Raw genomic sequence first — 27,534 nt, 5'->3', positions numbered from 1 at the left:
TTCTCTCCTTTAATATCTCTTTGGGATATAAGCCTAGTAGAAACACTGCTGGGTCAAAGGGTGTGCACAGTGTGATAACTTTTTGAGCATAGTTCCAAAGTGTTCTCTAGAATGTTTGGATCACTTCATCAGCAATGTGTTAGTGTCCCAATTTTCCCATATCCCCTCCAACATTCATCATTATTTGTTCCTGTCATCTTAGCCAATCTGACACATGTGTAGTGGTATTTCAGAGTTGTCTTAATTTGCATTTCTCTGTTTAATAATGATTTGGAGCATCTTTTCATAAGAAGGCCACTTTGAATGGACTTTAGAGATCCGGAATAGCAAGGGTGAATAATGAAATTGGAAAAATGGGCTGGAATCATACTTAGGAAGGATTTAGAGGTTCAGCAGAGGAGTTTATATCTTTTCTTAGAACTGATAGGGAGCTTTTTTAAAGTTTCTAGAGAAGGGAGTAACACGATCAGATCTGAACTTCAGGAAAATTATTTTGGCAACTAAGTGGATGATGAACTAGAGTGGGGAGGACCTTGAGGCAGGCGATTGAGTAGGGAGGTTTGGGAGATGAGTGCTTAGAATGGAATGATCAGAGAGCTAGAAAGAGAACACAAGGAAACTTGGACCATTGCATTCTGTTCATGGATTCTTTCATAATGATTTCCACAAAATGCAGCTATTTAATTTGACTCATTTCTAAAGGATTTCTAGATAATCTAGGTTTTAAGGTATTTACATTTTAGCAGTAAACTTATGCTGACAGAGCTTTTATCAAAGAGAACAGTTCCAACAGTAATAATTTTATGGACTGAGAGTTATTGGGGGAAACATTTCCAAAATGGAGACAGAAAGGGAGACAAGTAGGACTGGTTTCTGCAGCAGAGGGTGGTTGAACCAGAGAGCTGGCTAGTGGGCAGTATGATTTGAAGGACCCTAAATAGTCTCATTCCAACTAGAAGTTTCTTTAGATATAAGTAATGGGAATACCTATTTAAGAAACTTTAAGAAACTCAAAATGTCACAGAAAATGAAAGGGCTGCATTTACTTTTTGGATCTAAACACCTGCCTTTCCTCTTCAAATCCCTTTCCTTTGCTTTCCCAAATCTCCCCAAATTGAATCCTTGCTTCTTCTTCATCATTTCTTATACTTCTCATCCTTCTTCAGTCTAGTCCTTTTCCCTCTCAAGCCTAAACCACGGTGGTGAGATGAGCATTTTTAGTTCCAGTGCTGGTCTGATGAGGAGTGTCCCTTCTTTTCTTTATACTATAGAGAAGTGTTTCCGTTGAGTGCTTTCCAAATCATGAGCTTCAGACCCTCATTTTTTCAAATGTATGTAGATGCTGTTGGAAATAAGATACAGATTATTTTTAAAGCATTGCTGGATTAATTGTGTCTTTTTGATATAATTTGTTTTCTCTGTTAACAGCTATTATCAATAAAAATTAAGAAAGTCTGTAGCCCAGTGGACAATGAAATAGTCTGGGACGGACTCCAAGAGTTAGATAGTTGGCAGTCTAGGGCAAAGCCTCTTCAGCTGTCGGATTGTGATCCCATATGGGGGTCGCATAACTGAATTACTGAATGAGGGGGGGTCACAAAATTATGATTTATTATCAGTAAGTGTTTCATTTGTATACCTATTTTATGGCCCTGTACCTGAGATCATGGGAAAATTTCTTGAGTGCTAGTGTGCTGGGCCTGGAGTTAGAAGGAGCTCTGAGCAATTCACCTGAAATTGGTCTATCTCAGTTTCCTATATTGTGAAATAAGGACTATAATGGTATATTCTCATTTTCTTCCCCTCTTTAGTTCAAGTCTTGATTTAGGAATGCACAAACTTTATGGCTCTGGGCAAGTCATTTAACTTCTCAGTGCTTTGACCAGCTCTCTAAGTTTCTTAATTTATAGAACCTTGGCTTATTGGCTTTGGTACAAGGACTTTCCTTACCTCAAATTTCATATACCATGTAAACCAGAAGTCCAGATTAAAAGAAAATAGCAAAACCATTATCACAGGAACATCTACAAAAATGGTCAGTTTTAAAAAGCAGTGCTTAGATTTGATAAGATTGTGAACCACTTAGGTTAATACTAAAGAGTACTCTAATCTTAAACTAAACCTAAGAAAACCTGGCCTCAGAGGTTGCCGACACTCCTGGGCTTGCCTTGGGTGCCCAGTAGTGGATGTGCAGAATGTCGGTGCCCAGTCTGGCAGGAGCAGCCAGCCAGAGCGTTCTGGCCTTTTCGGGCCCCGGGGGATTAATGCGAGAATTGTGCGGGGGCATTTGGAGCAGCCTCAGTGCCAAGTGTTCTAGAGAGAAGGCACTTTGTAGTTTTCTTCTCTGCATCGTTCCATTTCCACTTCATCCTAAAGAAGAGCCCAGGGAGCAGACTTAGGTGGGTAACCTCACAGCTGACCCGGGAATTGAAAGCCATGCCCCTTAACCCCCTCAATGGACTGGCCAGGGCTCTCCCTCGCAGGCCAGCTTCTCTACAGCTCATTCACAAACTTGGCAATTGGAATGGAACAATCAAAGGTGAACTGATCCGGCAGCCAGCGGGGAAACTGAACAGATTGTGGGAATGAGGAAGGCGGGCCTAGAGAATGAGATGATGATCTCGGCTTTTATCCTTTTTTCGGCCCTTGTGAAAAAGTAACCGAAATGTTAAAAATGAGGGCACTTCAGAATTAAGTGAGGATTTATTTTGACTTAAATATAGAATTTCATTTCATTTATTTTCTTGTCATTTTCAGCAGATAATTTAATTAGTGCATTAGGGCCTAATTAGAAAGATGACTTTCTTTTAAATTCTTAGGAAAGTGTACTTTGGATCTGAAACCTGCTGAATATGTAACATCATGCTGGAATAATAAAGATCCTTTAGGGCTGTTAACCTTGAAATGAAGAACCTTTTAATGTACATAATGAACTTGACATTTAGTAACATGACTCTGGTGAAATGGAACAGGAAGGGAATAATACTCTACAGACAGCTTTGGTCAGGATGAACTGGAGAGGGATGAGGAGTGTAAGTAATGATGAAGAAGGTCAGGATAGAATTTGGGGGAGACTTTGGAAGACAGAGGAGGGGGAGAAGCAGGAGAAAGAGAAAAAAAGAGGTAGAGCATATTGGGGGTGGCTGGGAAGGTGTGAGCTAGAGGAGATTGCTTTCTGTGAGTCAAGGTCCTCAGGAACAGTGGCTACACTGGAGATCTTGCTTTCAGAAAGCATGGGCAACAAGTGGGAATTCTGGAGTGGCTTCATGGATGCACAGTATTTATTTAACCAAAGCGAGGTCTTTGTTCTCTCTGCTTATGATGCAAGTTGGTCTTCTCAAAGAGCAAAAATGGGCTTTTTCTATTGTCCAGGTTGCTAGAGAGCATTCTTTTTTTTTTTTCCTTTGAAAAAACCAATTCAAAGAAGAAAAGGGATCTGAGGAAATGGAAGGGAATCTTGACCTAGGTCAGGGTAAGGAAAATGTCACACAAGAGACAGGAAAGAAATAGGACCCTGGGATACTTAGAACTGGAAGGAAGCCTTGGGGCCTAAGCAAAGAAGAGGAGAACACAGACTTATTGTTCAGTGTTGGAATGTTGAGCATGAGCATTTAGTAAGCACCTAATGTGTTCTAGGTCCTAAGAGCTGGGGATCCAAATATAAGTTAGAAAGATGCCTGCTGCTCCCAAAGAACTTATACTATAATGAGGAAAACAGCCCATAAAAAAAAGTTGGAGAATTGAGGGGAGGGAAGAGGAGAAGATCTCAAACTGGAAAGAGAAAGCTTCTGGGGAGGAGACCAAAGAGTCTGGAAAATGAGGGCCAGAACTGGGAGCATGGAGACCAGGCAAGTGCTCAGTGGTGTATCAGCCTGGTGATGCAGCGGTCAGAAAGATGTCGGCATGTCCAGGGAGAGCCTACGAAAGAAGGGTCGGGAGTGACATGGGTAGTGGAATGAAAAATGGAGGCGATATCTCCAACTCTATGACCTTCTTACAGTCCACACGAAAAGGGCTGTTGACAACCCTATCTCATCCCTTTTCATCCTTTATCCTCCTTCCCTTCTTACTTTGGCTACTTTTCATGCTTGATCATGGCCCTGACAAAATAGGAATTCTTTCTGGCACCAGGAGTAAATTACAAATGGGCAGAAAGCCATTCTGCTTCAGGATTGCTTCTTTGAAAATCATAGTTAAATCATTAATTAAAATATCAAACAAGTTTCTAGGTTATGGCTCATCCACTGGACCGTGAACTTTAACATTCTTGTTCCCCATTTCTCAGCAGAATCATCTGTCATTGCTATTCACTGACGATTTGTCAATTGTAGTTTTTGATCATCTGAATCCCATTTTGACAAAACTGGCTTTGCCATTTGGGCCTGAGTTAGGTGTGGAAGTCAGAGTATTCCCATCTTTATTGCTGTAAGATGTTAAGCATCCCATACTTTGGTGGAAAGTGTTCTTTGAGTTGCCATTTTCAATGTGTTTTGACTAAACTAATGATTTTTGAAAAAGAAATGAGCAGAGCAGAAAAGGAGAGGCCTGTTGCCTCAGACAAAGGTGATGGGGTGTCAGTATTGCCAGCTTTTGGTGCCTGGTGGACCTCATAGTATAATGGGATGGGCAACGTGCAAATACATCCACTTGATACATATACACACATGCACACTCACGTGATAATTACATGTAGGTCATTATATGTGCATGCTTATACATATATATATATGTATATACATACACATACTTACATCTATGCAAATGATAATCTTAGCGAAAGGCATGCTTATTAAGCAAAATTGAAAAAGATGCTTGAGAAATGGTGACATTTCAGTTGGAAGCTAAAAAACACCAAGGGAGCAGAGGGAGAGAGAAAAAAACAAACAAACAAAAAAAACTGTGAAAACGCCAAGGATCAGTGGAGTTGGGGCCTTGGGCAAGGAAACCAGTGTTACTAGATTGCAGAATATATGAGAGTTCTGGAAAAGTGTGAAGTGACCAAACAAGATTTTATTTTTGCTTGTAGAAGTAATAGGGAGCCCCTAGAGTTTACCAAATAGGCTAGTGGCAAGGTCAGACTTCCACTGGTGGGAGATGAGCTTGGTAACTAAATAAATGAGGGAATGAAGTGGGGAAGACATTTGAGGCTCTTGCAGTGGGCCAGTTGTGAGGTGACAAAGGCCTGTACCAGGCTAGTGGCAGTGCTGGGAGCTCATCAAGAACTCATCAGTTAAACTTTTCAGGCTCAGATGTCACAGCCTCTTGGCTATTGAAGCATCTTCACTCGCCCCAAGGGCCAAAAGGACTTTCTGGTCTGTGGCAGAATGCTTGAGTCTCTGCTTCAGGGAACAATTCCATAATTGGTTATTTATTGTCTTTCTTCCTCCCTGAGTTGGCTGTTTTCCTCATCACTATTTTTCCCAGAGATTTCAGATCAGACTTCTTTTTTCTGTGTGAGAGCATCATTTGGCATTTATTTTTCTCCCCAAGCTGTAAAAGGCTTGTTTCTGTAGAAGCCATTCCACCTATGGACCAAGTAAGAACAAGCAGTGAGACCTTTATGGTCTTCATACCCTAGAGGAGTTCAACATCTGTGTCTCAATATCCTGTCCAATTGATTAGCCTCAACATCATTTCTTTATTGTATAGAGCATGCACCTACCCAACAGTGTAGAGATAATTATGGTTGAGGCTGGCAATGCACAATTCATGCTAGGCTAATCTGATTTCATTTTTAACAGTTATTAGCTTGTCAGACTAGGGAGATGCTACAGTTATAATTTACCTTGATTACAAACCTGGACAACCTTTTTATGCTAACATTGTGGGCAGGACGAGCTGTTGTCTTGGTTCTCATATTAGTTTAGAGAATTCAGAACCAGTAGGCTGGAAAATAGTCAACTTTAACTCAAAAAGAAACTTAGAGTGGAATATTCCCACATTCTGTACTTGACTTTATGCTGTTCATCATTTAGCAGTGATTTTAATAGAGATAGTAAAGGCTTGCGTGTCAGATTTGCAAAGGACATATAATTTGGTACTATAGATAATTAAACAAAAATAATTTAACAGTTTAGAACATTGGATGAACTAATGAGATTAAATTAGCTTTCAGAGTATAATCCCAATGTTACATTGCACCAATACTTTTTTTCCCCTTAACTCCATAATCCAATATGTAACTTTTATTCCTTTTTAAAAAAAAATATTTATTTTTAGTACACATTGCTTTATGAATCATGTTGAGAGAGAAGAATCAGAGCAAAAGGAAAATCATGGCAGAGAGAAATAACCAGAAAAAAGAAGTGACCATAGTATGTGTTGATTTACATTTAGTCTCCTTAGTTCTTATTCTGAATGCAGATGGTATTTTCTGTCCAAAGCCTATTGGGATTGCTTTGGATCACATGTCTTTTATAGTTGATCATTGCACGTTCTTGCTGTTATTGTGTACACTGTATTCCTGGTTCTGCTTGTTTTGTTCAGCATCAGTTCATGTAAATCTTTCCAGGCTTTTCTAAAATCAGCTTGTTAATTTTTTTTTATAAAATGATAACAATAATATTCTATTATCTTCATGTGCCACCACTTATTCAGCCATTCCCCAAATGATGGGCATCTATACATTTTCCAGTTCTTTGCTACTACAAAAATGGCTGCTACAAACATTTTTGTACATGTGAGTCCTTTTCCCTTTTTATCATACAGACCTAGTAGAGATACTGCTGGATCAAAGGGCATGCAGAGTTTGATAGCCCTTTGGACATAATTCCAGATTGTTCTCCAGAACAGTTGGATCATTTCACAACTCCCACCAACAATGCATTAGTGTCTTGGTTTTCCCTCATTTCCTCCAATATTTATCATTATCTTTACCTGTCAGCTTAGCCAATCTGAGAGGTTTGAGGTAGTACTCCAGAGTTGTTTTAATTTGTATTTCTCTAATCAATAATGATTTAGAGAATTTTTTTCATATGAATTATATATCACATACTTGCTTATATATTTTAGAGATAAGACCTTTATCAGAAACACTGGCTAAGATTTTTTCCCCAGCTTTATACTTGTTTAATCTTGTTTCTGTTGCTTTTGTTTGCTGAAAACATTTAAAATTTATTGTAATCAAAGTTGTCCATTTTGCCTTTCATAATGTTCCTTAATTCTTTAGTCATAAATTCCTCCATTCTCCAAAGATTTGATAAATACATAATCTCTTCTTCTCCTAATTTGTTTATGATGGTATCTTTTATGCCCACATTATGTACCCATTTTAACTTTATCTGTCCTGAATTTCTGAAATATTATTTTCCAGTCCTCCCAGCAATTTTTGTCAAATAGTGAGTTCTTATTCCAGAAGCTGGAGTTTGCAGATTTATCAAATACTAAATTACTGTAGGCCTTGATGATTGTGTCATATGTATTTAACCTGTTGCACTGATCCACCACTCTGTTTCTTAGCCAGTGCCAAATGCTTTTAATGACTGCTGCTTTATAACATAGCTTTAGGTTTGGTACTGCTAAGCCACTATCCTTTATAATTTTTTTTAATTAATTCCCTTGATATTCTTGATTTTTTTGTTCTTCCAGATGAATTTTTCTTATTATTTTTTCTAGTTCTATAAAATAATGTTTAATTGGTATGGCACTGACAATACTTTGTTTAAAACTGGTGGGTTTTAGTGTTTTTAGTCTCAGTTTTTGTGAAAAGTATAAAATGGCAGCCAAAAGAAGTAAGGTGATCTTAGACAGTATTGAGAGGCATCAAGTCTTGGATCAGGAACTTGGTAGTCCTGCTGTACTTGGTCTTCATCAGCCCAAATCTAGACCAACATGTTTATTTCTGGATACCACATTTCAGGAGGGACAATGATAAGCTGGAAGGGAATGGGGATGGTCCTCAAGCACCTGCCATGTGAGAATCATTTTAAGAACTGGGGGTTTTGAACCTGAAAGAGAGAAGAAATATGAGAAATGATAAGTGAGACTTTGAGGGAGATGGGTCCAACTTGAAGGCTTCCAGAAATCAGGAGGATAATAATCCTCTTATGTCTCACCCTGTAGGCAGTCTGTTTCTTGAATATTGTGTTGTTATGTGCACTGCATTTTGGAAAGGACGTTTATTTAGATGCGGTGTGCACAGGATAGCCCCGCATCACAACAAGTTGCTCCCTTGGGGACGGCTCATTGGTGCAGTGGAGAGTATCAGTTCTAGAGTCCGGAGGATCTGAGTTCAAATGCAGAAGTTAATACTTCCCAGCGGTATGACTGCAGACAAGCCCCTGAACCCCAGCTGCTTTGCTCCCCTTCCCCCCAAAAGTTGCTCCCTTAAGAAGCTGATCCAGAAGCTCCTCTCTCTGCAGGCTGATCCATAACTCTGCTCCCCCCATTGTGTCCATAGTCTGCCCCCCTCCATCCCTCTGACTCTTGCCAGGAATGCTCTGCCTCACTTCATCCCTTTGCATCCCTGGATTTCCTTCGGACTCAGCAGGCTTCCCTGTTGCTAGCCTTTTCCCTCTCTCTCACACTGGAGGGGGCTTCTGTGTGTGGTCCCCTCCATTAGAGTCTGCATGGGCAGGTGATTGGGGGGGCCGGTATTTGACTGCCTCCTGGTTGATCGAAGGGCCAAGATAGGGTGCTGAGTGAAAAGTGACTGATGGAAGCTGTGTCTGTCCCAGAGGAGATGTAGAGCCAGGTCAGGCCCACCTGTCAGTGCTGAGAGATTACAGAAGGGATTCCCTGCCCAGAAACCATGTCCCCGAGAAAACCAGGGGTGTTTTGTCTTGAATCCGTCTGGACCTGGCTCTGTCCCCCAGGTCTTTTCCATCCCGATGCTGTTGCTTCACTTTCCAAGCAAAAAGAGAAAACATAGGGGGAAAATCAACAGAACTCTGATGAAAAAATCTGACAATATATGTAAGCATGTATCACCGCAGTGGACTCCTCATCTCTGCAAAGGTCAGGGCAGGAAAATGTGTTCTTATGGCTGTTCTTTGGGATAATACTTGTTCTTTGTAATGTTATAACATTCACTTTCCATTAAAAAATAAATCTTTGACCCTATCTACCTCAGCTCCAGAGAACCGTCCCATGTAACAAATGATATTTTAAAATAATTAAATGGGAAAGAAGAGGGGGCAAGAAATCCAGCACAAACAGTTAAATATTTTTGGGAAAAAAACAACCTGAAAAAAAATATATGTGTGTGTGTGTGTGTGTGTGTGTGTGTGTGTGTGTGTGTGTGTGATAATAGCCATGGACCTCCCACCTCTACAAGGAAATGGATAAAGGCATCTTCTTCTATCTTTTGGGGGAATATAGGCCTGTTCTTGGTAATTTCACAGTATTAACTTTTGATTGTTTTGTGGTATTCTTTCCATCACATTGCATATATGAATGAATCGCATTGTGTAAATCTTTCCATGATTCTCTGTATTATTCATCATATTTATTTTTTCTTACAGCACAGTAGTAGCATATTTATGTATCACAATTTGTGGATCCTAATCAATTGGAATCTGTGTTGTTTTTAGTTCTTTGCTACCACAAAAAGTGCTGCTATCTGTATTTTTGCCTTCATGGAGACTTTCTTCTTATCAGTTACTTCTTAGTAATATGGAGTTTCAGGATCAAAAGGATATTTTAGTCACTTTGCATAATTCCAGGTTTCTTTCCAAAACTCTGGTGAGCTGCTTTCTGGATTCAGATTTTATGTTCCTTCCAGGGTAGCTCAAGGCCTGGTGCTGGGGCCCAAGTGGACACATCCACCTCGTTGTAGTTACATTTCTTGCCCTCAGACATGATGATCCTGGGCTTTGCTTGGTTGAACCTAAGTTGTCCTCAGAGCCCATTAGAAAACGGCTGGTCACACCCGGAGGCTATTGCTGGAATTTCCATTATTCAACCCAAGACTGTTTCTCTTCTGCTGCGAGATTGCTCCTCTTGTTCTTTAGGCAGACTTGATGTGCCTCAGGAATTCTGGAAGGGAGACATGGGGACTGGTGGCGTTGGCAGACTTGAAAAGGCTGTGAGGAAGAGGCAGGTCTAGACCTGGGCTTAAAAGGAATTGAGCCACCAGAGGATTGGGCCAAAAAGAGCCAAAAAAGGCAAAAGTTAGATTTGTGTTACATATGAAGAATTCTAAATCCTGGCAATAAAAGAACTTCATTTTAGTGTAAGAAAAGATTATAAAAGTGATGCGTATCTTTCATTAGGATTAGGAAAACATTTTATTACTTTTGTATTAACATCCACAAAAAATTACCCTTGTCTTCTTCCCTCCCTCAATAAGGAAAATGAGGGAAGCAGACACAGCTGGTCATTTATTTATTGTATTTTAGCCTTTTATTTACATATGCAGGGGTAATTTTTCAGCATTGACCCTTACAAAACCTTCTGTTCCAGCTCTTCCCCTCCTTCCCCTCACTCCCTCCTCTAAATGTCAAATTGACCAATACATGTTAAATATGTTAAAGTGTATGTTAAATACAACATATGTATAACATATCTATACAGTTATTTTGCTGCACAAGAAAAATTGGATTTAGAAATAAGGTAAAATTAACCTGAGAGGGAAATCAAAAATGCAGGTGGACAAGAGCAGAGGGATTGGGAATTCTACGTAGTGGTTCATAGTCATCTCCCAGAGCTCTTTCTCTGGGTGTAGCTGGTTCAGTTCATTCCTGCTCTATTGGAGCTGATTTGGTTCATCTCATTGTTGAAAGTGGCCACGTCCATCAGAATTAATCATCAATTCGTTGTTGAAGTATATAATGCTCTCCTGGTCCTGCTCATTTCCCTCAGCATCAGTTCCTGTAAGTCTCTCCAAGCCTTTCTGAAATCATCCTGCTGGTCATATCTTAAAGAACAATAATATTCCATAACATTCATATACCACAGTTTATTCAGCCATTCTCCAATTGATGGGCATCCACTCAGTTTCCAGTTTCTGGCCACTACAAAGAGGGCTCCCACACACATTCTTGCACATACAGGTCCCTTTCCCTTCTTTAAAATCTCTTTGGGATATAAGCCCAGTAGTAACAATGCACAGCTGGTCATTTAGAGAGAGACTGACAGACTGCAGCTATAAGCCCCCCACCTGGAGGTGCTAGGGCTGGGCAAATACTCAGATTCTCTTATCTTGTTTTTTAGGGTGCTCGGGAAACCTTTGAAAACTACTACAGGAAACAGAGGCGGAAACAGGCTCGGCTGGTGCTCCAGCCCCCCTCCAACATGGTAGGACTCCTGCGCCCACTTTTTTCAAGCCCACTGCCTCATGGGGAGACTTCACTATTATCTCAAGAGGGCTACAAATGGATATTGAGCCTTCTTGATTTTCATCTCAAAATTTTTGTTTTTTGCTTTGTTGCAGCATGAAACTTTAGATGGCTACAGGAAATATTTTAATCAAATCGTAGGGTAGGTATTCTTTTTATTTTTATATTTCCTTTTAAGCAAATATTTGTGGTTTCTATAAAATAGATAACGTATTTCTTCAAAAAATACTTGTTTGTATATGTATGTGTGTGCATATATATGTATATATAGACATATATACACATACACATGTATATATAGTGTACACACACAGATATATGTGTAAATATAAAAATGTTGAGTTGACAAACACAATTTTAGTTTTCCTTAGAGATTCTAGAGAGAATGATTACCTGAATCTTTATTGTTTTGTGTATTTTAAGGGGAGATGATGGTATGACCTAACTTACCCTCCTTTGTTAATTACTATATTCAGAGGAGTGGAACTGAATGTCATGTATGTCCTTGTATCTCCTCTATTATAGTTATGATTTTATTTTCCAGAATCAAGAAAGTGATATAGATATGTGAGAGGAAAGAGCCTTTGTTTGACATGAAGGCCTTTTCTTGGAGAGTCTGATGGTTATTCCATTTGTCATGGAAAGCAAAAGAAGGGTACTAGCCACTATTGTAATAGAAACAGGGAGAAGACAGCAGATATGGGGAAAAGAAATGTCACCAAAAGTAAAAATTGATATCAAGAAAAAAGTTACTGAGAGTGGAATAATTTTGTAGAGAGAAAAGGGAAATAGTAGAGTCATCTTGGTTGTTGAGAGGAATCAACTTGAAGTGTCACAGGAAACTTTTTACCATTATGAATTATTTGGTAACCAACAGTTGTTCCTATTCTTGTTCAATCATGTCTGACTCTCCATGACTCTTTTTTGGGGTTTTCGGTAGAGAAACTGGAGTGATTCACCATTTTCTTTGACAGATGAGGAAACTGAGGCAAACAAGATAAAGTGACTTGCCCAGGGTCACACAGCCAGTAAGATGTATGAGACCCCATTTGGACTCAGGAAGAAGAGTCTTCCTGATTCCATGCCCAGTGCTCTGGGCCTTGTGGCTCCTCCGGCCCCTTTGTCAGCAGTGTCAGTCACCAAGGTTGAATTTGGGGGAGTTGTGTGTGGTGTGATATGACACAGAGAACATGGAGAGTGAGGGGGCCCTTGGTCCAAATTCTCAAGCTTGCTCTGCCCCTGGCAAGATGTTGCTCAAAGGCAAGTCCTTCATTTGGGGGGCTCTAGGTATGCTGTAACCCCATTTCCTGAGGGCTTCAAGAGCAGGTAAAGAAGGCAGCCCCCCTCTGGCCCCTGTAGTGAGGCTCAGTGCCTGGGTATGACGCAGGCCAGGACCATTGTCCTGAAGTCCCCTAGTCAAACCGGATGGGTGCTGTTGGATTCCCTTCTGAAGGCTGTGCTCCAGAAAGGTGAGCTGTAGGTGCCGGTGTGCTGAAGCTTCTCAAGGTTCCAATCTTGCATCCACCAGTGGTGGACCTTTGGCTCCCCTGACCATGAAAGGGGCAGTTCCTGGAATAAGAGAGGGCCATCTCTCTGCCCTCCCCATTGTCCTTATAGAGCCCATCTGGCCTCTTGGCAGGAGGGCATTGGTCATTTAGGGAGCATGAAGGAGGAGGCCAGTGAGAAGGGGGGAAGTTAGTGTCTCTCACTTCAGACTACAGAAGGATGTTGATGGAACTGGGGGTGTTTGGCCTTGAGCAGGGACTAATGACAGCCACCATATCAGCTAGCTTCAGGCCCTCAAAGGAACTGTGCACAGAGGAGGAATTCCCTGGGCTTGTCCTTAGTTCCAGAGGCAAAACAGAACCAGAGCTGGAAGTTTGAAATGAGTTCAGTTGAACTCAGGATCAGAACCACTTTAATCTGCAACTCGCCTAAGTCCTTCTTAATTCATTTCCCAGCCCTTCTTTAAGGAGTTTTCACAACTTAATTTGTTCTGGATTTCCAGAATTAGACATTGATAATTAGGCTTACCTTTTTTTCTCTTATTTTTAAATTTTAAAAAATAATAGCATTTTGTTTTTCAAAATACATGCAAAGATAGCTTTCAATATTCACCCTTGTAAAACCTTGTGTTCCAAATTTTTCTCACTTTCTTCTTCCCTTCCCCTTTCCTCTAGACAGCAAGTAATGCAATATATGATAAACATGTACTATTCTTCTTAACATATTTGCATATTTATCACGATGGTCAAGAGAAATCAGATGAAAAAGGGAAAAAAATGAGAAAGAAAACAAAATGCAACAACAAAAACAACAAAAGGTGAAAATACTATGTTGTGATCCACACTTAGTCCCCATAGTCCTCTCTCTGGGTGCAGATGGCTCTCTCCATCACATTGGAATTGACCTGAATCTCACCTTATTATTGAGAAGAGCCAAGAGCATCACAGTTAATCATCACATAATCTTCTTGTTGCTGTGTACAATGTTCTTTTTTGCTCACTTCACTCAGCATCAGTTCCTGCAGGTCTCTCCAGGTCTCTCTGAAATCATCCTGTTGGTCATTTCTTACAGAACAATAATATCACACAATATTCATATGCCATAACTTATTCAGCCATTTCCCAACTGATGGGCATCCACTCAGTTTCCACTTCCTTGACTCTACAGAAAAGGCTTTCACAAACATTTTTGCACATGTGGGTCCTTTTCCCTTTTTTAATGATCTGTTTGCTATACAGACCCAGAAAAGATACTTAGACTTATCTTTGTCAAACAAAACCTCCCATGGTTTCACTTTTGGGTCACATAGGTTAAAACAAGCTTTGGAATTGAGAAGCAAGGGGGGGGGTTATATGTTTGTACTAAATACTGACAGTTTCTGTTGTGTGACAATTTCTATTAGCATATTTTCTATAATGAAGATTATTAAGTTATTCAATAAGTATATGTATATGTAATATTTAATGATAATATAATAATAAATATTCAATAATAATTATTATGTACTTTGATGTTTAAACTCCATGTCACTGGTGTATAAGGTTACTATGTGACCTTTTTTGTAAAGTATTTTGTCATTATTTTTTATTTGCTGTCTTCATTCTTTAATTTTTAAACTTTAGTATCCTGTTTCAAAGTGGTTTTTGTGCATCACAATTGGAAATTTACAAATCCTTACATTTATCTCTCAAATTGATGCATGCAATTTTTAATAGTAGTGCAACTTCAGTCTCTTCGGCAGCTACTCGAGAGATGCACATGTGTGGGTATAGTTTTACTGATGAGAAGTCTGCTCACCATGAGGAGAACAGACCGTTTTCTGTAAGAAGAAATTGACCATTAACTGTACTAATGGTGTGAACTTTGTCTTTGGGGCACATGATGTTTGTCCAACCCTGTTGATAACATCCAGGCTCTGTGATTTCTGACATCTGTGATTCCTCTCTTCTTTTTCAGCTTTTTTGTGGTTGAAGATCACATTTTACATACAACTCAGGGCTTAGTGAATAGAGCCTACATTGATGAACTATGGGAAATGGCCTTGTCAAAAACCATCGCTGCACTTCGGACACACTCGGTAAGTGAGCAGCCTCGGAGGGGTCTGCTCAGGTTGTCACTGACCCCCCTGAGAAGGCCTTTCTTCTGCTTTTTCTTTAAGCACAGTGTACAAGGACATGTTGGTCAGTATGAGAATTGGGTGCTCTCTCCCTTGGAGGGCTGTTCCCTTCTACTCCCTCCATGGCCACGTTCTTCAATAGTGAGCTCACCTTTGGCTGAAGGTCCAAGTTGGAAATTATAATTCTGTGTTCTGTTTTTGTTTTCATTTTGATCTGGGTTGGCTTTTTCAAGGCATGCCAGTAGAGGGAGCTTGGCCATTCTCAATCAAGGTGGCAAGGTGACAAGTCCTGTATATGATTGCTATCGAATTAGAGAATTAAAGTATTCCAGATTTGGAAGGGACAATATGTATAATTAAATGAAGCATGCTCATTTGGGAAGGGACCAAGAAAATGCCAAGAGGAAAAAAGAAACACAAGTTCTTTGCTTTAGTATTTTTATATAATATGCAATCGGTGAGGGAAAGAGCTAAATTTTTTTTGGACCTTGAATTCTGATTTAATGAGCCACAGGCTTCCTTGTGGAGCTGAGAATGAATACAACCACTTTTCTTTTTTAAACAGTTGCTCTTATTTCATCAATTGAGTGGAATTGATCTCTGAAATAAATTGAGATGTCTGTGAAAGTCTTTGTTCAGTTTATCTGAGCAGTAGCTTCAAGGTGCCTGCCAGATCCACTGGCTGTTATTCTCAAAGACAGTCAGAATACCAGTGGCTTTACCTTGCAGCTGAAGTCCAGCCCTAACCGCTGATATGATCCCTGTTTTTTAAAAAAAGGAACAAAAAAAGGAGTGAGCTATTGCCAGGTCACTAGAGCCCTTTCTTCTTAACCTTGTGCTCTGCATTGGTTTGTTGTGACTTAGCCAAACATATCAAAAGGACAAGCAAACCAGTGGCAGAGGCTTTGGCCTCCACACCACAATGTCTGAAGTTTGGGCTAGAGCCACGGCCAGATGACCCTCTTGTGTGGAGTCTGTGGAATTAAAAGAGAAAGCTTAGGGAGCCATAAGCATTCCCAGTTGAAAAGTTTCTCTGTTCATTTTCCAGAGGAGCCAGTTCATTTTCCCAGAGTACCTCACTGGCCTAAGATTTCACAGTATTAGAATTCTGGTCTCTTGGCTACTTCTCTGTCGACTCTACCTTAGGAGCCAATTGTCTTCACGTCTCCCTATGGCTAATCCTCAATCCCAGTGTACCCTGTGGAGCCGTGGGCCACTTACTTCTGTAAGAAGTTGGGCCTTGCCTCCACAGCGTGAACATGTCCTGTAGGGAAATGGGAACTTTTCTTTTTCTGTTGAAGTAATAATGTAAAAGAGCTGCCTAACTTCTGTGACAAATAGACGCTTATGGGGCTCTGCCCACGAGGACTGGTTGTTTTCCATCCTTCCCTCCTAGTGCCCATAGGCCAGTTATGCTGTGTTTGCTTTTTTAGATGTTTATTGATAATGGCGTTTAAGGAACCGTGAAATGCACCATCTCTTGTCTCCATGTAGAATTGGGGAGGGTTAGGGTTCCAGGGAAGGGTCTCCAATTCCTCATGAGAATGAAATCTAGACAAATGCTTTATATTAAGAGCTCTAATTGTGTTGGAAAGGCTCAGACACTCACCAGTCCCCGTTTTCACCCATGACAACTGTTGCAAATACCCACAGTGCCCTTGTGGGGACTATACGAGCCCTGCTGCTGTGGGTCTCTTAGACCGTGTTAAGAGAGGCCTGTGTCCTTCGGGACCCACTCTTTAAGCAGCTTATGGAAGTAGCATTGGAAATCAAGGCTCTTCTACCACTAAACATCCCCTTTGGGGCTTCTGAGTCTCCGTCCTGTGACTTGAAACCAACTTAGAGAGAGCGGAGTGTTCTTGAGGCCCTGGGTCGGTGTGCCTCCCCGGGGCTGCAGGGAATGTCCCATCTCCCCAGGCTCTCAGCTCTTCCCTTTCAAGGAGAGCTGAGATAACAACAAATACAGCCCCATTCTCTAGAGAGGCCAGACCAAGTGAGGGGTGAATGACTCTGCATTTCTGAGGAAAGTGGCGGTGCCCTCGGAGAGCTGCTTCTGCCCCTGAGGAGCTTTCCTTCCTCCGAGGGGAGCTGTCCTCAGGTGTTCTCGTCTAGAGGTTCCAAAGCTCCCCTGCCCTCTCGGTAGGAAGGGGAGAAGTTCTCGAAGCCCCTGAACAGCCCCAGGCTCTGTCAGGCTTCTGTTGTTGGAAAAGAAACAAGCTTTTCTCATCACAAACAAGGGGGTGAAATGAGCTGGGAAGTGAAGCCTCCTGCCTTCAGTCCCCCATGCCCTTAGTCAGGCTCTCAAGTCCTGGGTTCTGCTCTTGTTCAGCAAGTGTGCAGGGAGCACCTCTAAGGATGGGCACATGCACTGGCTGCACCACTGGATTCTGAGCTGCCTGGTTCTGCATATGGAGGGCAAAGGGTGACGATGTCACTGACGATGATCCTGTGGGGCAGCTACCATGCTTCCCCTTGACCAGAGACATCTAGTGCACTACTGGTATCTTAGTGCACATGTTTACCCAAGTTCATTCAGAAGTTAAAATAACTTAGTAGCTTTCCAGGGGACTCTTTAAAGCAGAGCTTGGAATCGAGGCCCTTGGATTGGAGCCACAGCTCTCAGGCTCCCTAGATGTATAATCGTGAAGAAGTCCCAGGGCATTTCTCAGCCTCAGTTTCCTTTCCTATTCAAACTCATACTGCCTACTTCACAAGCTTTTTATTAAGAAGGGAATAAGGATGGATGGGACCTGTAATAGCAAGCCCTGGACAAGGAAGAAGATTCTCTCCATCAGTACAGGTGGGCGAGGTCCCCTGCAGCATAAGGGCTTAAAGCTCCCTCTGGCACGGGCTGGTTTTATGGTTCAGAGCCATCCCTAAGTGTGAGTGCCCTGGCTCTGGGGCGCTTGCTCTCCCCAATGTCCATTGCACCCTCTGCTTTCTTTTTGTGAGTGATTACATTTGCAAAACACTTTTAAGTGCTATAGAAATGAGTTGTTACTGTTAGTATTTCTTCTGATTGAGCAGTGAACTGTGGTTTCAGTTGCCAATAGTTGATAGGTTTTTTTTCCCATAAACCTCTTCTGGACCTTGGTGGGTAGGCTTTCAGTGCCAGTATTTTGTGCTGGCAGAGCCCCCTCCCAGTGGGGATTTGGAAGCTGTAGAGCCTCTCTGGGCCTGAGCCGGAGTGCGTGATGAACTCCATTTCCTTGGGTTTTCAGGGCTAAAGTTTTGTTCTTTTGTTTTCTTTGTTATTTCCCATAGTCTTACTGCTCAGACCCAGACCTGGTATTAGATTTGAAGAACCTCATTGTCCTTTTTGCTGACACACTTCAGGTATGTGACTCCATTCAATTAAATTAAGCTCAGCCCTTGAGTAGTTCTCGACCTACATAAATCTGGAGAGATGCCTTTGACTGTTTATTTTTCCATGTGGCACCTCTCCCAGGTCATTTTTCTGTTCCTTGTGTTCCCCTCTGCCCTCTTCCCAATTGCCTTTGGACCTTCCTCTCCACATTTATAGAGCACTGAGGAAGTTCTCACTTCCCAACAGCAGGAAGTGAGAATCTAGGCTCTAGTCAATGGAGTCTTTGGAATTCCTTGGGTTCTGCCTTTTAGGGAAGTATTGACTTAGAGGAATCCAAGGGAGCCGGTGTGGTGTGTGCTGGGGAGGGGCATGGGATCCCCTCTTCCTTTTGGCTTTCATTAAGGATTGGGAAGAAGGGCTGCTCTTGGGTAGAAGGAGGTGGAAGTGGGGAAGGCTCAAGTGTCAGTATGCAGGATGTTGAAGGTAATCTTAATATTAGGAATGGTTTTAACTTTCCAAAGCTAAAGGTTTAAATCCATATGAGCCATAGACTGGCTGCCTTTGGGGCAAGAATGGCAGGCCCACCTAATTAAGTCACATTTGAATTGGTAATCAAGTCAGGAACAAAGCAGTTCAGTGCCTGTTCTGCAGTTAGAAAATGGGGGATCATAGCAGCTCCTCCTTCCTAGACTCATTGTGAGGCACTAGTGGGAGGGTGTTGGGGTGGTGATACGTGGTCGGTGCTGAAGAAATGCTTCTTTCCTCCCTCCTCTCCTTTCTAGAGTTAACAAGTTAGAAAAATTCGCGCTGACTTATTCCTCTCCCGCAGGTCTATGGTTTCCCAGTAAATCAGCTTTTTGACATGCTGCTTGAGATCAGAGACCAGTACAGTGACACCCTATTGAAGAAATGGGCAGGTGTTTTCAGGTGAGAAATGAAGTTTCAACTTTGACTTTGAGGCCCTGGCACGTCACCCCTGGCAGACCCTTGTTGCTGTGCCCGTCATGGATTCTTCAGTTCAAAAAGAGCTTCGTTGTGGAGACCGGAGAAGCCGGCCTATGTTAGGAACCTGGGTCCATGTTGCTTCCTTTTCCAAGTCCCCAGGATAGCCGAGAGTGTTGCCCCTGACTGTTCCAGTGCCCCTTAAAGGGCATTCAGTTGTCGGCAGTAATACATTGCTGAAGCATAACTGTGAGCCAAATAGATCCTGGCCTCTTTTGGAGAAGTTGTGATCTTGGATGGTTCCTGGCCCAGAGGGGGAGCTTAGGAAGGGTTGATTGCTTGGTCATGTTCGTGGTGTTACTCTCTGGCCTTTTGTCATGGAGAGTGGTCCTGACCCCTTCCTCCAGAGCCTCAGTGGGGCAGATGAGGAATGGAGAGCAGAAAGAGACTCGGGGGCTCCATCCCTACTCGCTCCACAGAAGAGGGGGTGACGGCATTTTGCCCGGCCATGCTCACACAGCTTGAAGGGGGGTTTAGGGTGGAACCAGGCCTGGAGTCAGGAGCACTCATCTGCCCAAATTCAAATCCAGCTTCAGACACTGACTAGGTGTATCATCCTGGCCAGGTCACTGAGCCCTGAGGGTCTCAGTTTCCCCATCTGTAAAAAGAACCAGAGAAGGAAATGCCAACCACACCAGGGTCTCTGTCCAGAAAACCCCACATGGGGTCACAAAAAGCCAGATATGGCTGAGGTGACTGACAACAAGAACCCAGGTCAAGGGAGGCGGGCTTTAAGGTCAGCCTCTGGTTCCAAAGCCTTGGCAGTAGTGGTGATCTCGGACCTCAGGCACCATATAATTAGGTGCAGGAGACAACCAGCTTTAGAAAATTTGTTAATTTTTTTCTGATGGAGTTTCCCTTAGCTCTCAAAGCCCAGGCAAATGAAGCCAGTTTGTCCGATTTACAAGAAGCAGGGCTCTCGAGGGAAGGAGGAGGGTCAGCGTTATAACAGGGCTGCCCTCCTGGTCCCCAGATTTCCTAAGAGGAAACAGCCCTTATTGCTGTGAAGCTTTCCGGAAATCAGGCGTTCCTCTGGCAAGGAAGGAGGAGATGAGGAAGATAGAAGTAGGAGGACGGGGCCCAGGTCCCAGCTGCTCTTAGAGTCCATCAGGGCTGATCTCTGGTTTCTGTCACAGACTGGCCCCAAGGATCCTTATCTCTGGACAGAAGTTTCCCTTTATTTCTCCTGTCCCCTTCTGCCATGCGGGGTCATACATGTAATGTCAGGCTGGCGGTCGGGATACCGAGCCACAAAGCATTCCCCAAGTATAATCTGCCAAGGAAGGGCCCACATGGCCCCTGTCCCCGGGCCATCTCTGGACTGACGGCTTGGGCTTCCCTCCCTCTGGGGAGCTGCGGGTATAGAAGCTTAAGCAGAGCCCATGTGCGGCTGACTTCAAGTGACCCAGAAAGCCCCAAGCACTTGCCCAAAGGGGAGCTGGGGCCTCACAATGGTCAGGGTCAGGTACCTGAGGAGAGGCCCCGGGGACTCCCAGAGCCTGCCTGTGTCTCCCCGCAGGAGCTCCCGTGCTGCCCTCCTCAGAGCTCACATCTTCCTAGTTTCACGGGCTGTTGGTTAGGATTCTCCTTCCATTCGAGGCAGCCATCGAGAAGAGCCAAGTGATTCGGTCACCTTGTGCTGTCTGGAAAACATGGAGACCACGTGGGGAGCGGGGGGACTGGAGCATCATCCCGGCTGCCCCTCTCTGGGCTAGCAACGCCATCTGGGCATTTAGAGAGGGGTTGGAGGAAGGCCTTGGGATTTGGTCATGATGATTTTCTGACTGAGAGATCTTCTTCCGGGATCATCTGAATTTGACGGCAGTGGGTGTAAGTTCCTCTCCTTCTCTTTATTTGGGTCTTGAGATAATTCATTCTTCTTCCTCTCCCTAGAAACATTCTTGATTCAGACAACTACAGCCCCATACCAGTGTCCAGTGAGGAGTTCTATAAGAAGGTGGTTGGACAGTTCCCCTTCCAAGATCCAGATCTGGAAAAGGTAAGGAGACTTTCCAGTCACTGGATCCTTTGAAGTTTTCTTTCTGGCCTTGAGGATCCTTTTTGGTTTCCTCAAAGTATGATCCCTTTTAACTCCCAAGTAGAGCCTGAAGCTAAAGGAGAGGAGGGGTCCCCTAGACTTGCTCTCCTCTGGAGGTCTGGGGCTGGGGTTGGGGTTTTGGACTCTAGTATGTTGTTTGTTGCTTTAAATTGAGGCGCCTGTTTCTTTTGGTTTGTAGCTTGTTTGTGAAGGTCTTTAATGTCTGCTGGCTTGTGACTCGGTGTCTTTATTTCCTGCATTTACAGCAGCCGTTTCCAAAGAAGTTTCCTTTCTCTGAATTTGTGCCTAAGGTTTACAATCAAATTAAAGAATTTATCTACGCCTGTCTTAAGTTCTCAGAAGATCTCCATCTGAGGTATAGTATGAGACAATACAAACACAGCCAGTGCCAGGGTCTTGCACTCTCTAGACAAAGACATTCTCAAAAATCGGCGATGTTCTCCTTGAGTTTGGAAGACTTGGTCTGGCCCCTTCCCAGTGTGCTTTTGCCTTATTCACAATGTCAAAGGGAACAAAAAGCAGGGAAATCTTTGGAGCCTTGTTTCCCCTTGATTTTATTCCTTCCACCAGATTTGCTCTGGGCCATTTCTTTGCCTAGTGCCGACCGATAATCAGAACGTGCAGCAAGTTGCACGGCTTTGCCTTCAGGGTTCAGCTTCCCCTTCCTTTGCGTGGTTACATTTTAAAGCCAGCTGATTTAAGGCCAGTGGTTGAGGAATTGTCTTGCAGGGATCAGGGAAGAGGTTGAGTTTTATTTTTCATCTTTCCCACAAAGTGCCTTGTAGGGTGATTAGAGATAGCTGTTGTAAGAAAATACTAGTATGTTTCATTTCTGTTCAGAGAATATATATCACTACTATTAAAAGGAAAAAATTAGTCTCGAGGAGTTTATAGTTCCTTATTCTGACTGGACAGACTATTGTTTGGTTCCCCAAAAGTAGGGTTTTTAAATTGTATTTACCTAAAAAATAATTCACACGAGTAGTCTTCTCATATGGTCTAGTACACCATCTTTTAATATCATCAAACTAAGATGAAGTAGATAGGTTGGCTCCTCATCATGAGAGAGGGCCACACCTAGAGAAGCCAGGTGTGAAACAGAGAAAGGTCACCATTATGTCATTCCAGCTCTGCTTTCTTCCTCCCTTCATCCTCTAGGCTGGTGAAACATGCTTTGGATTTTTCACAAAATATATACATGACATTCCATGATAGTTTGAGTTTTCCTATTGTTCTTGAAACTACATTTTCTCTTTCTTTTCCTAATTATACCACTTAGAAACAAAAAATGTTTTAGCAGTTAAATAACCAGACCCCATAAATAGTATATTGAGACAAGTCTTTCTCCTGCTTTGCCCCTCCGATTTGAGATGAAAGGTGGGGCTGGGAAGCCGGCCTGCTCTCTGACCTTCCTGGGAAATGTTGCCAGACATCATAGAGATGTCAGATTTCCCTGGCTTCTGGAGCGGAGATGCTCCCTGCGGATTACAAATCCAGGCTTCAGCTCTTTTCTCCATGACCAGGATGATGGCTTTTGTCCCTGAATAGTCTTCAGGGCACTACCTTCTTATGTCCGTGGATGAAAGGGACTATAATTCTTTGAAAGTGGCCCCGCTTCTTGGCGGGGAAGGGAGAGTGCGGGCAAAGCCAGCAAGAGCCTTCCTCCTGCTCAAGCCCATGAAGTATTTGCTTGAAAACTCTAGTTGACACTTTCTGCTTTTCACACTGACAGTCTGAATGAGGTTTTTATTAAGAAGTTTGCTTACTAAGCTGACAGCAAGATTCCAACCGCCCTCCCCAACTTCTTTCTTTCTTTTCTTCTTTTCTTTTTTGGGGGAAGGAGGGTTGTCATTTACCTTACACCCTGGAGTGACTGGGGTCAGTCTGTCAATCACAGCTGACTTTGAGGTCACAGCTACTGTTATGGGATATGAGACATTAGCTGTCATGAACGCAGACGTTTGTGTGCTTTTTTTTAAAGCACTTGGCTAGATTTTTCCTTCCAGGAAAACTAGGCCCTATAGGCAGAAAATCAGGGTAGGTGGAGTTTTGAATGTGGATTGGTTTTTTTTGGGGGGGGAGAGGGAATGGGGAGGTGGAATTCATTCTCTTGAATCAACTTCATTTTTGTCAAGCAAAAAAAAAGTGGGGTGGGGATCATCTCCTTTACATTGGCCAGAATTCATTGAAAGGTATTAATAACATTTAGAGGAGACTGCCTTAATTACATGTTTTTTGAGGACATAGGTCTCCTTTTGAATGAAAGTTCATGTAAAAAACAACAGGGAAATTATGTCTTTAGGGGAAAAGAGTTTTCTGGCAGCCATGGTTGACTTGTTTTTTTCTTTTTTATTATTTTGGTTTTGGGAAATAAGGAGTACATATTGTCTAAAGAATGAAGTGAGTGCAGTAGGAGAAGAGAAAAGTTGATCAGTCCTGTCCCATTTCCCAGTCTTTAGCTGGCACAGACAGTGAAAATAAACCCCTGTTGGAAAGTGAAAACCATATTTCATATGAGAGAGTGTTCTGCAAGGGATATTGGTAAAAATCGCATAATTTGGTGAATTGTATAATTTCTGTGTCCTATTCCTCTAACCCCTTCTTCCTCTGTCTTGGTCTTAAATGTCCAAAATGGACAAGCCTATGGACTACATTTACCTATCTTGTTTTTGATGTCAAACTTAGGCTGACTCCTAGGGAGTACTGCTCATTCAGCAGGCCCTTATTTCTTAGAGAAGGCACATATTTCTCCATGGTATTGTAAATAATTGATACTCACTGTGGGTCAAACCCATCAGGCAGTGTTGGGAGGACCTGATCTCCTCATTTTGTAACAGGATTTTTCATTTTCTTTTTGGCTAAAAATCTTGCCATGACTTGGTTGTGATATTTGAGTAAAAAGTGATACTTTAAATTCTGTTTCCAGCAAGACAGTCAGTACTGAAAAGGACCTTATTGTGCATTAAATGTAGTGAAAACATCCTGGAATGTCAAATCTAGAACTTCCAGATTTAAAAAAAAATAGTATAACAAATCGCAGAAAGAAATATTTCAAGAACAAAGGAACCTTCTATAACTTCTGTACAGAGGAGAACACCTTGGCGTATGTTTCAGAAGATAAAATCTAAAACATAAAACTAAGTATAATTACTCAGCAAGAATAAGTATAATTTTACTGGGAAATAAATGGGGCTTGAATAGAATAGAGTACTTTTGGAAATTCCTATGAAAAGAGTTGATCTGGAGCTTTGAAAGGCAAACTCAAGCAGTAAGAGAAATCTAGAAAAGTGAAACATTTGAGCATAAGGCTCTAATAATTGTGAACTGCTTATGTTCTGAGAGAGGGGGGAAAGGAGAAGTGCGCCTTCATAGCTTCACAGAGAGATATAAGAAAGACAACATAGCATCTGGGTGTAGTTTTTTTTTCCCCCTATTTTATTGGTTTAAAAAAAGGAGAGGGTAAGTTACAAATATACTAAGGAAAAAGTAAGAAGGAGAAGTGGATGGAACTTAGTACTTTTTCTCATCTTTGGAATGCATAGAAAATTCTTCAGATGGGAAGGTTGGAGAGATGAAGTGACAAGGATGGGCATCTCACTCATTTTTATTTGAAATTTACAAATGAGGTTTGAACATACACACATACCACACATAAAGATTTTGGGATGGAATTATATTTAAATCAACAGAGAAACAGGAGAGGACAAGGTTGTGGGAGTTTAAGAAGTAAGGTAGAATCAGGAGATGTAAATAAAATAGACTTCAACTTTAGGGAGGGTGGATCATAAAGTGAGGATTTAAAAAAAAAATAGTAGTATGATCCAGAGATTGAAAAGAGGGGCAGCAAAAGGGGAACACTATGCTTTGGTTAATGATTACCATTATTGATCACCTTTCTTTTTCTACCTTTCTCAGTATAAAAAATTAACCATAGTTTTTAAGCTCACTTTCAATTTTTAGCCAGCTACAACTAAACAAATCATTCTGTGTATTTGTATGGCAGAATTTGAGAAAAGAAAAAGATATCTATTAAATATTAAGAATTCATGAAAAGCTATCTCTTCCTTTACTTTGCTTAGAGGGAAGCAATGATTTAAAAAGAGTTTAAAAAAAAGTATGGGAGAATGTACTAATTATTTTATATTAATAAATTCTTATAAATATGTATACACACACACACACACACACAAAAACACACAAAGATGAATGATATGAACTCTCCCATAAAATGGAAAAGGTCAACAGAATGGGTTGAATGGGGTAGAAGCAAAAATCCAACAATAAGAAACACTTAAAACAGTAATTCATAACATAGAGAGAAGCAAGAGTTAAGAGAGTAAGAAATATGGGAGGGTATACTTAAAATATTACTACATTCTTATAAGCATAATATAGCAGAATAAATTAGAAGACAAAAATTTAACAATACCTTGTTTATAAAAAACTTACAATAGTGATTCACACAGAGTTAATATGAAAGAGTATCACAGAATTTATCATGCCTAAGACAAGTTAAAAAAGACAAGTGTAGCAATCATCATGGACAGAGCAACAGTAAATTTAGAGATGGTTAAAAGAAATAAACAGAGACTCCATTATAATGAAAAACATCATAGGTAATGAAATAATATCAACATCAAATGGCATAACATCTTAAATTTTTGAAAGAAAAATTAATCTAATTTTAGGGGAAATGGCAAAATTAAAGTTATTATGGTTTTTTTTCATATCTATTCAAATCCAATAAATAGATTGACAAGAAAGATGGTAAAGACCTGAAAATAGTTTTAGAAAAGACAGAAATGACATGTCTAGGAATTAACTATGTGATGTATCAAAAGGAAACTTTTGAAGGAGGGAAAATCAGGACTAGTTGGATTTACAGCTGGATTCTATAAAACATGCAAAGAACAATTCTATTATTCCATAAAATTGTATAAATTTTGTATAAAAAGGCTGAAAGAAGAGATCTTATCAGATTTCTTTTATGAGACAAATATGCTATTGATACAAATCAGAGAAAGAAAACTATAGAACACTTAGCCTGATCAACACCAACATGAAAACTATAGCAACATATTAAAAAGATTATATACAATGACTAGATCGATTTGACTTAAGAATGTAGAAGTGGTTCAATATTAAGAAAACTATGAATATACTATATTATATTTATAACAAAATAAAAATACATGATTATAGACAAAGAAAAACTATCAAATAGAGCATCTAATTTTTTAAAAGATTCAACACCATAGTAATAATTTTCCTATGATTTTCCTTAATATGATAAATATCTCTTTAAACCATAGGGTTTCTCTACTTGAAGTTTGTGAATTAAAAAAAAAAAATTCAATATAATTTGTTTCCTTTTTGATAAAAGAAAAAAAAATTAATGGTTTTTTATTTACCAGATATATAAATGGGTAATTTTATAGCATTGACAATTGCCAAACCTTTTGTTCTAATTTTGCCCCTCCTTCCCCCCACCCCCTCCCTCAGATGGCAGCTTGACCAATACATGTTAAATGTGTTAGAGTATAAATTAAATACAATATATGTATACATTTCCAAACAGTTATTTTGCTTTACAAAAAAAGAATCAGACTTTGAAATAGTGTACAATTAGCTTGTGAAGGAAATCAAAAATGCAGGTGGAAAAAAATAGAGGGATTGAGAATTCTATGTAGTGGTTCATAGTCATCTCCCAGAGTTCTTTCACTGGCTATAGCTGATTCAGTTCATTATTGCTCTATTGGAGCTGATTTGGCTTATTCTCATTGTTGAAGAGGGCCATGTCCATCAGAATTGATCATCATATAGTGTTAGGATTACAAGATGAGAACTCTGGTTGTCTGGGCAGTTCTCTAACTCAGAATTCACACCTTTATTTCTGGCCTTTAGGGGGAGTTTACACCTTTGAACTTCTGAAAAGGAGTTTACACAACCTTTAAAAGGAGCAAGGAGCAAGTTCATTGGTTGAAATATTTTCTCACAAGCCCCATGGAGTTCTCACTACAATCTCTCTGGGAGGATAAAAGAGGGCAGCATTGGGTCTGGAGAGTAGTCTAGTTTGGGACAGAGTTGAGACAGCAGACGACCGGACCTTTACAATATAGTATCGTTGTTGAAGTATATAATGATCTCCTGCTCCTGCTCATTTCACTCAGCATCAGTTCCTCTCTAGGCCTCTCTGAAGTCATCCTGCTGGTCATTTCTTACAGAACAATAATATTCCATAACATTCCTATACCACAATTTACCCAAC

At 41.1% G+C, this 27,534-nt stretch overlaps 1 protein-coding gene across 1 annotated transcript in view; it reads left to right on the top strand.

Moving 5' to 3' along the window:
• The window catches only part of EXOC6B (exocyst complex component 6B), a 509,545-nt gene that overhangs the window by 264,379 nt on the left and 217,632 nt on the right, over window positions 1-27,534 (top strand). Inside the window, exons 9-15 of the mRNA XM_074285536.1 lie at window positions 11,152-11,235; window positions 11,372-11,418; window positions 14,739-14,859; window positions 18,163-18,234; window positions 19,035-19,132; window positions 21,101-21,206; window positions 21,512-21,621. Of these exons, the coding sequence (XP_074141637.1) occupies window positions 11,152-11,235; window positions 11,372-11,418; window positions 14,739-14,859; window positions 18,163-18,234; window positions 19,035-19,132; window positions 21,101-21,206; window positions 21,512-21,621 (638 nt within the window). The remainder of the gene's footprint in view (window positions 1-11,151; window positions 11,236-11,371; window positions 11,419-14,738; window positions 14,860-18,162; window positions 18,235-19,034; window positions 19,133-21,100; window positions 21,207-21,511; window positions 21,622-27,534) is intronic.

The sequence above is a fragment of the Sminthopsis crassicaudata genome, chromosome 2 (assembly GCF_048593235.1).
Source record: "Sminthopsis crassicaudata isolate SCR6 chromosome 2, ASM4859323v1, whole genome shotgun sequence".
In the NCBI taxonomy this organism is placed as follows: Eukaryota; Metazoa; Chordata; class Mammalia; order Dasyuromorphia; family Dasyuridae; genus Sminthopsis; species Sminthopsis crassicaudata.
The sequence above is the reverse complement of the archived record's forward strand: the minus strand, read 5'-3'. Positions and strand labels throughout refer to the sequence as shown.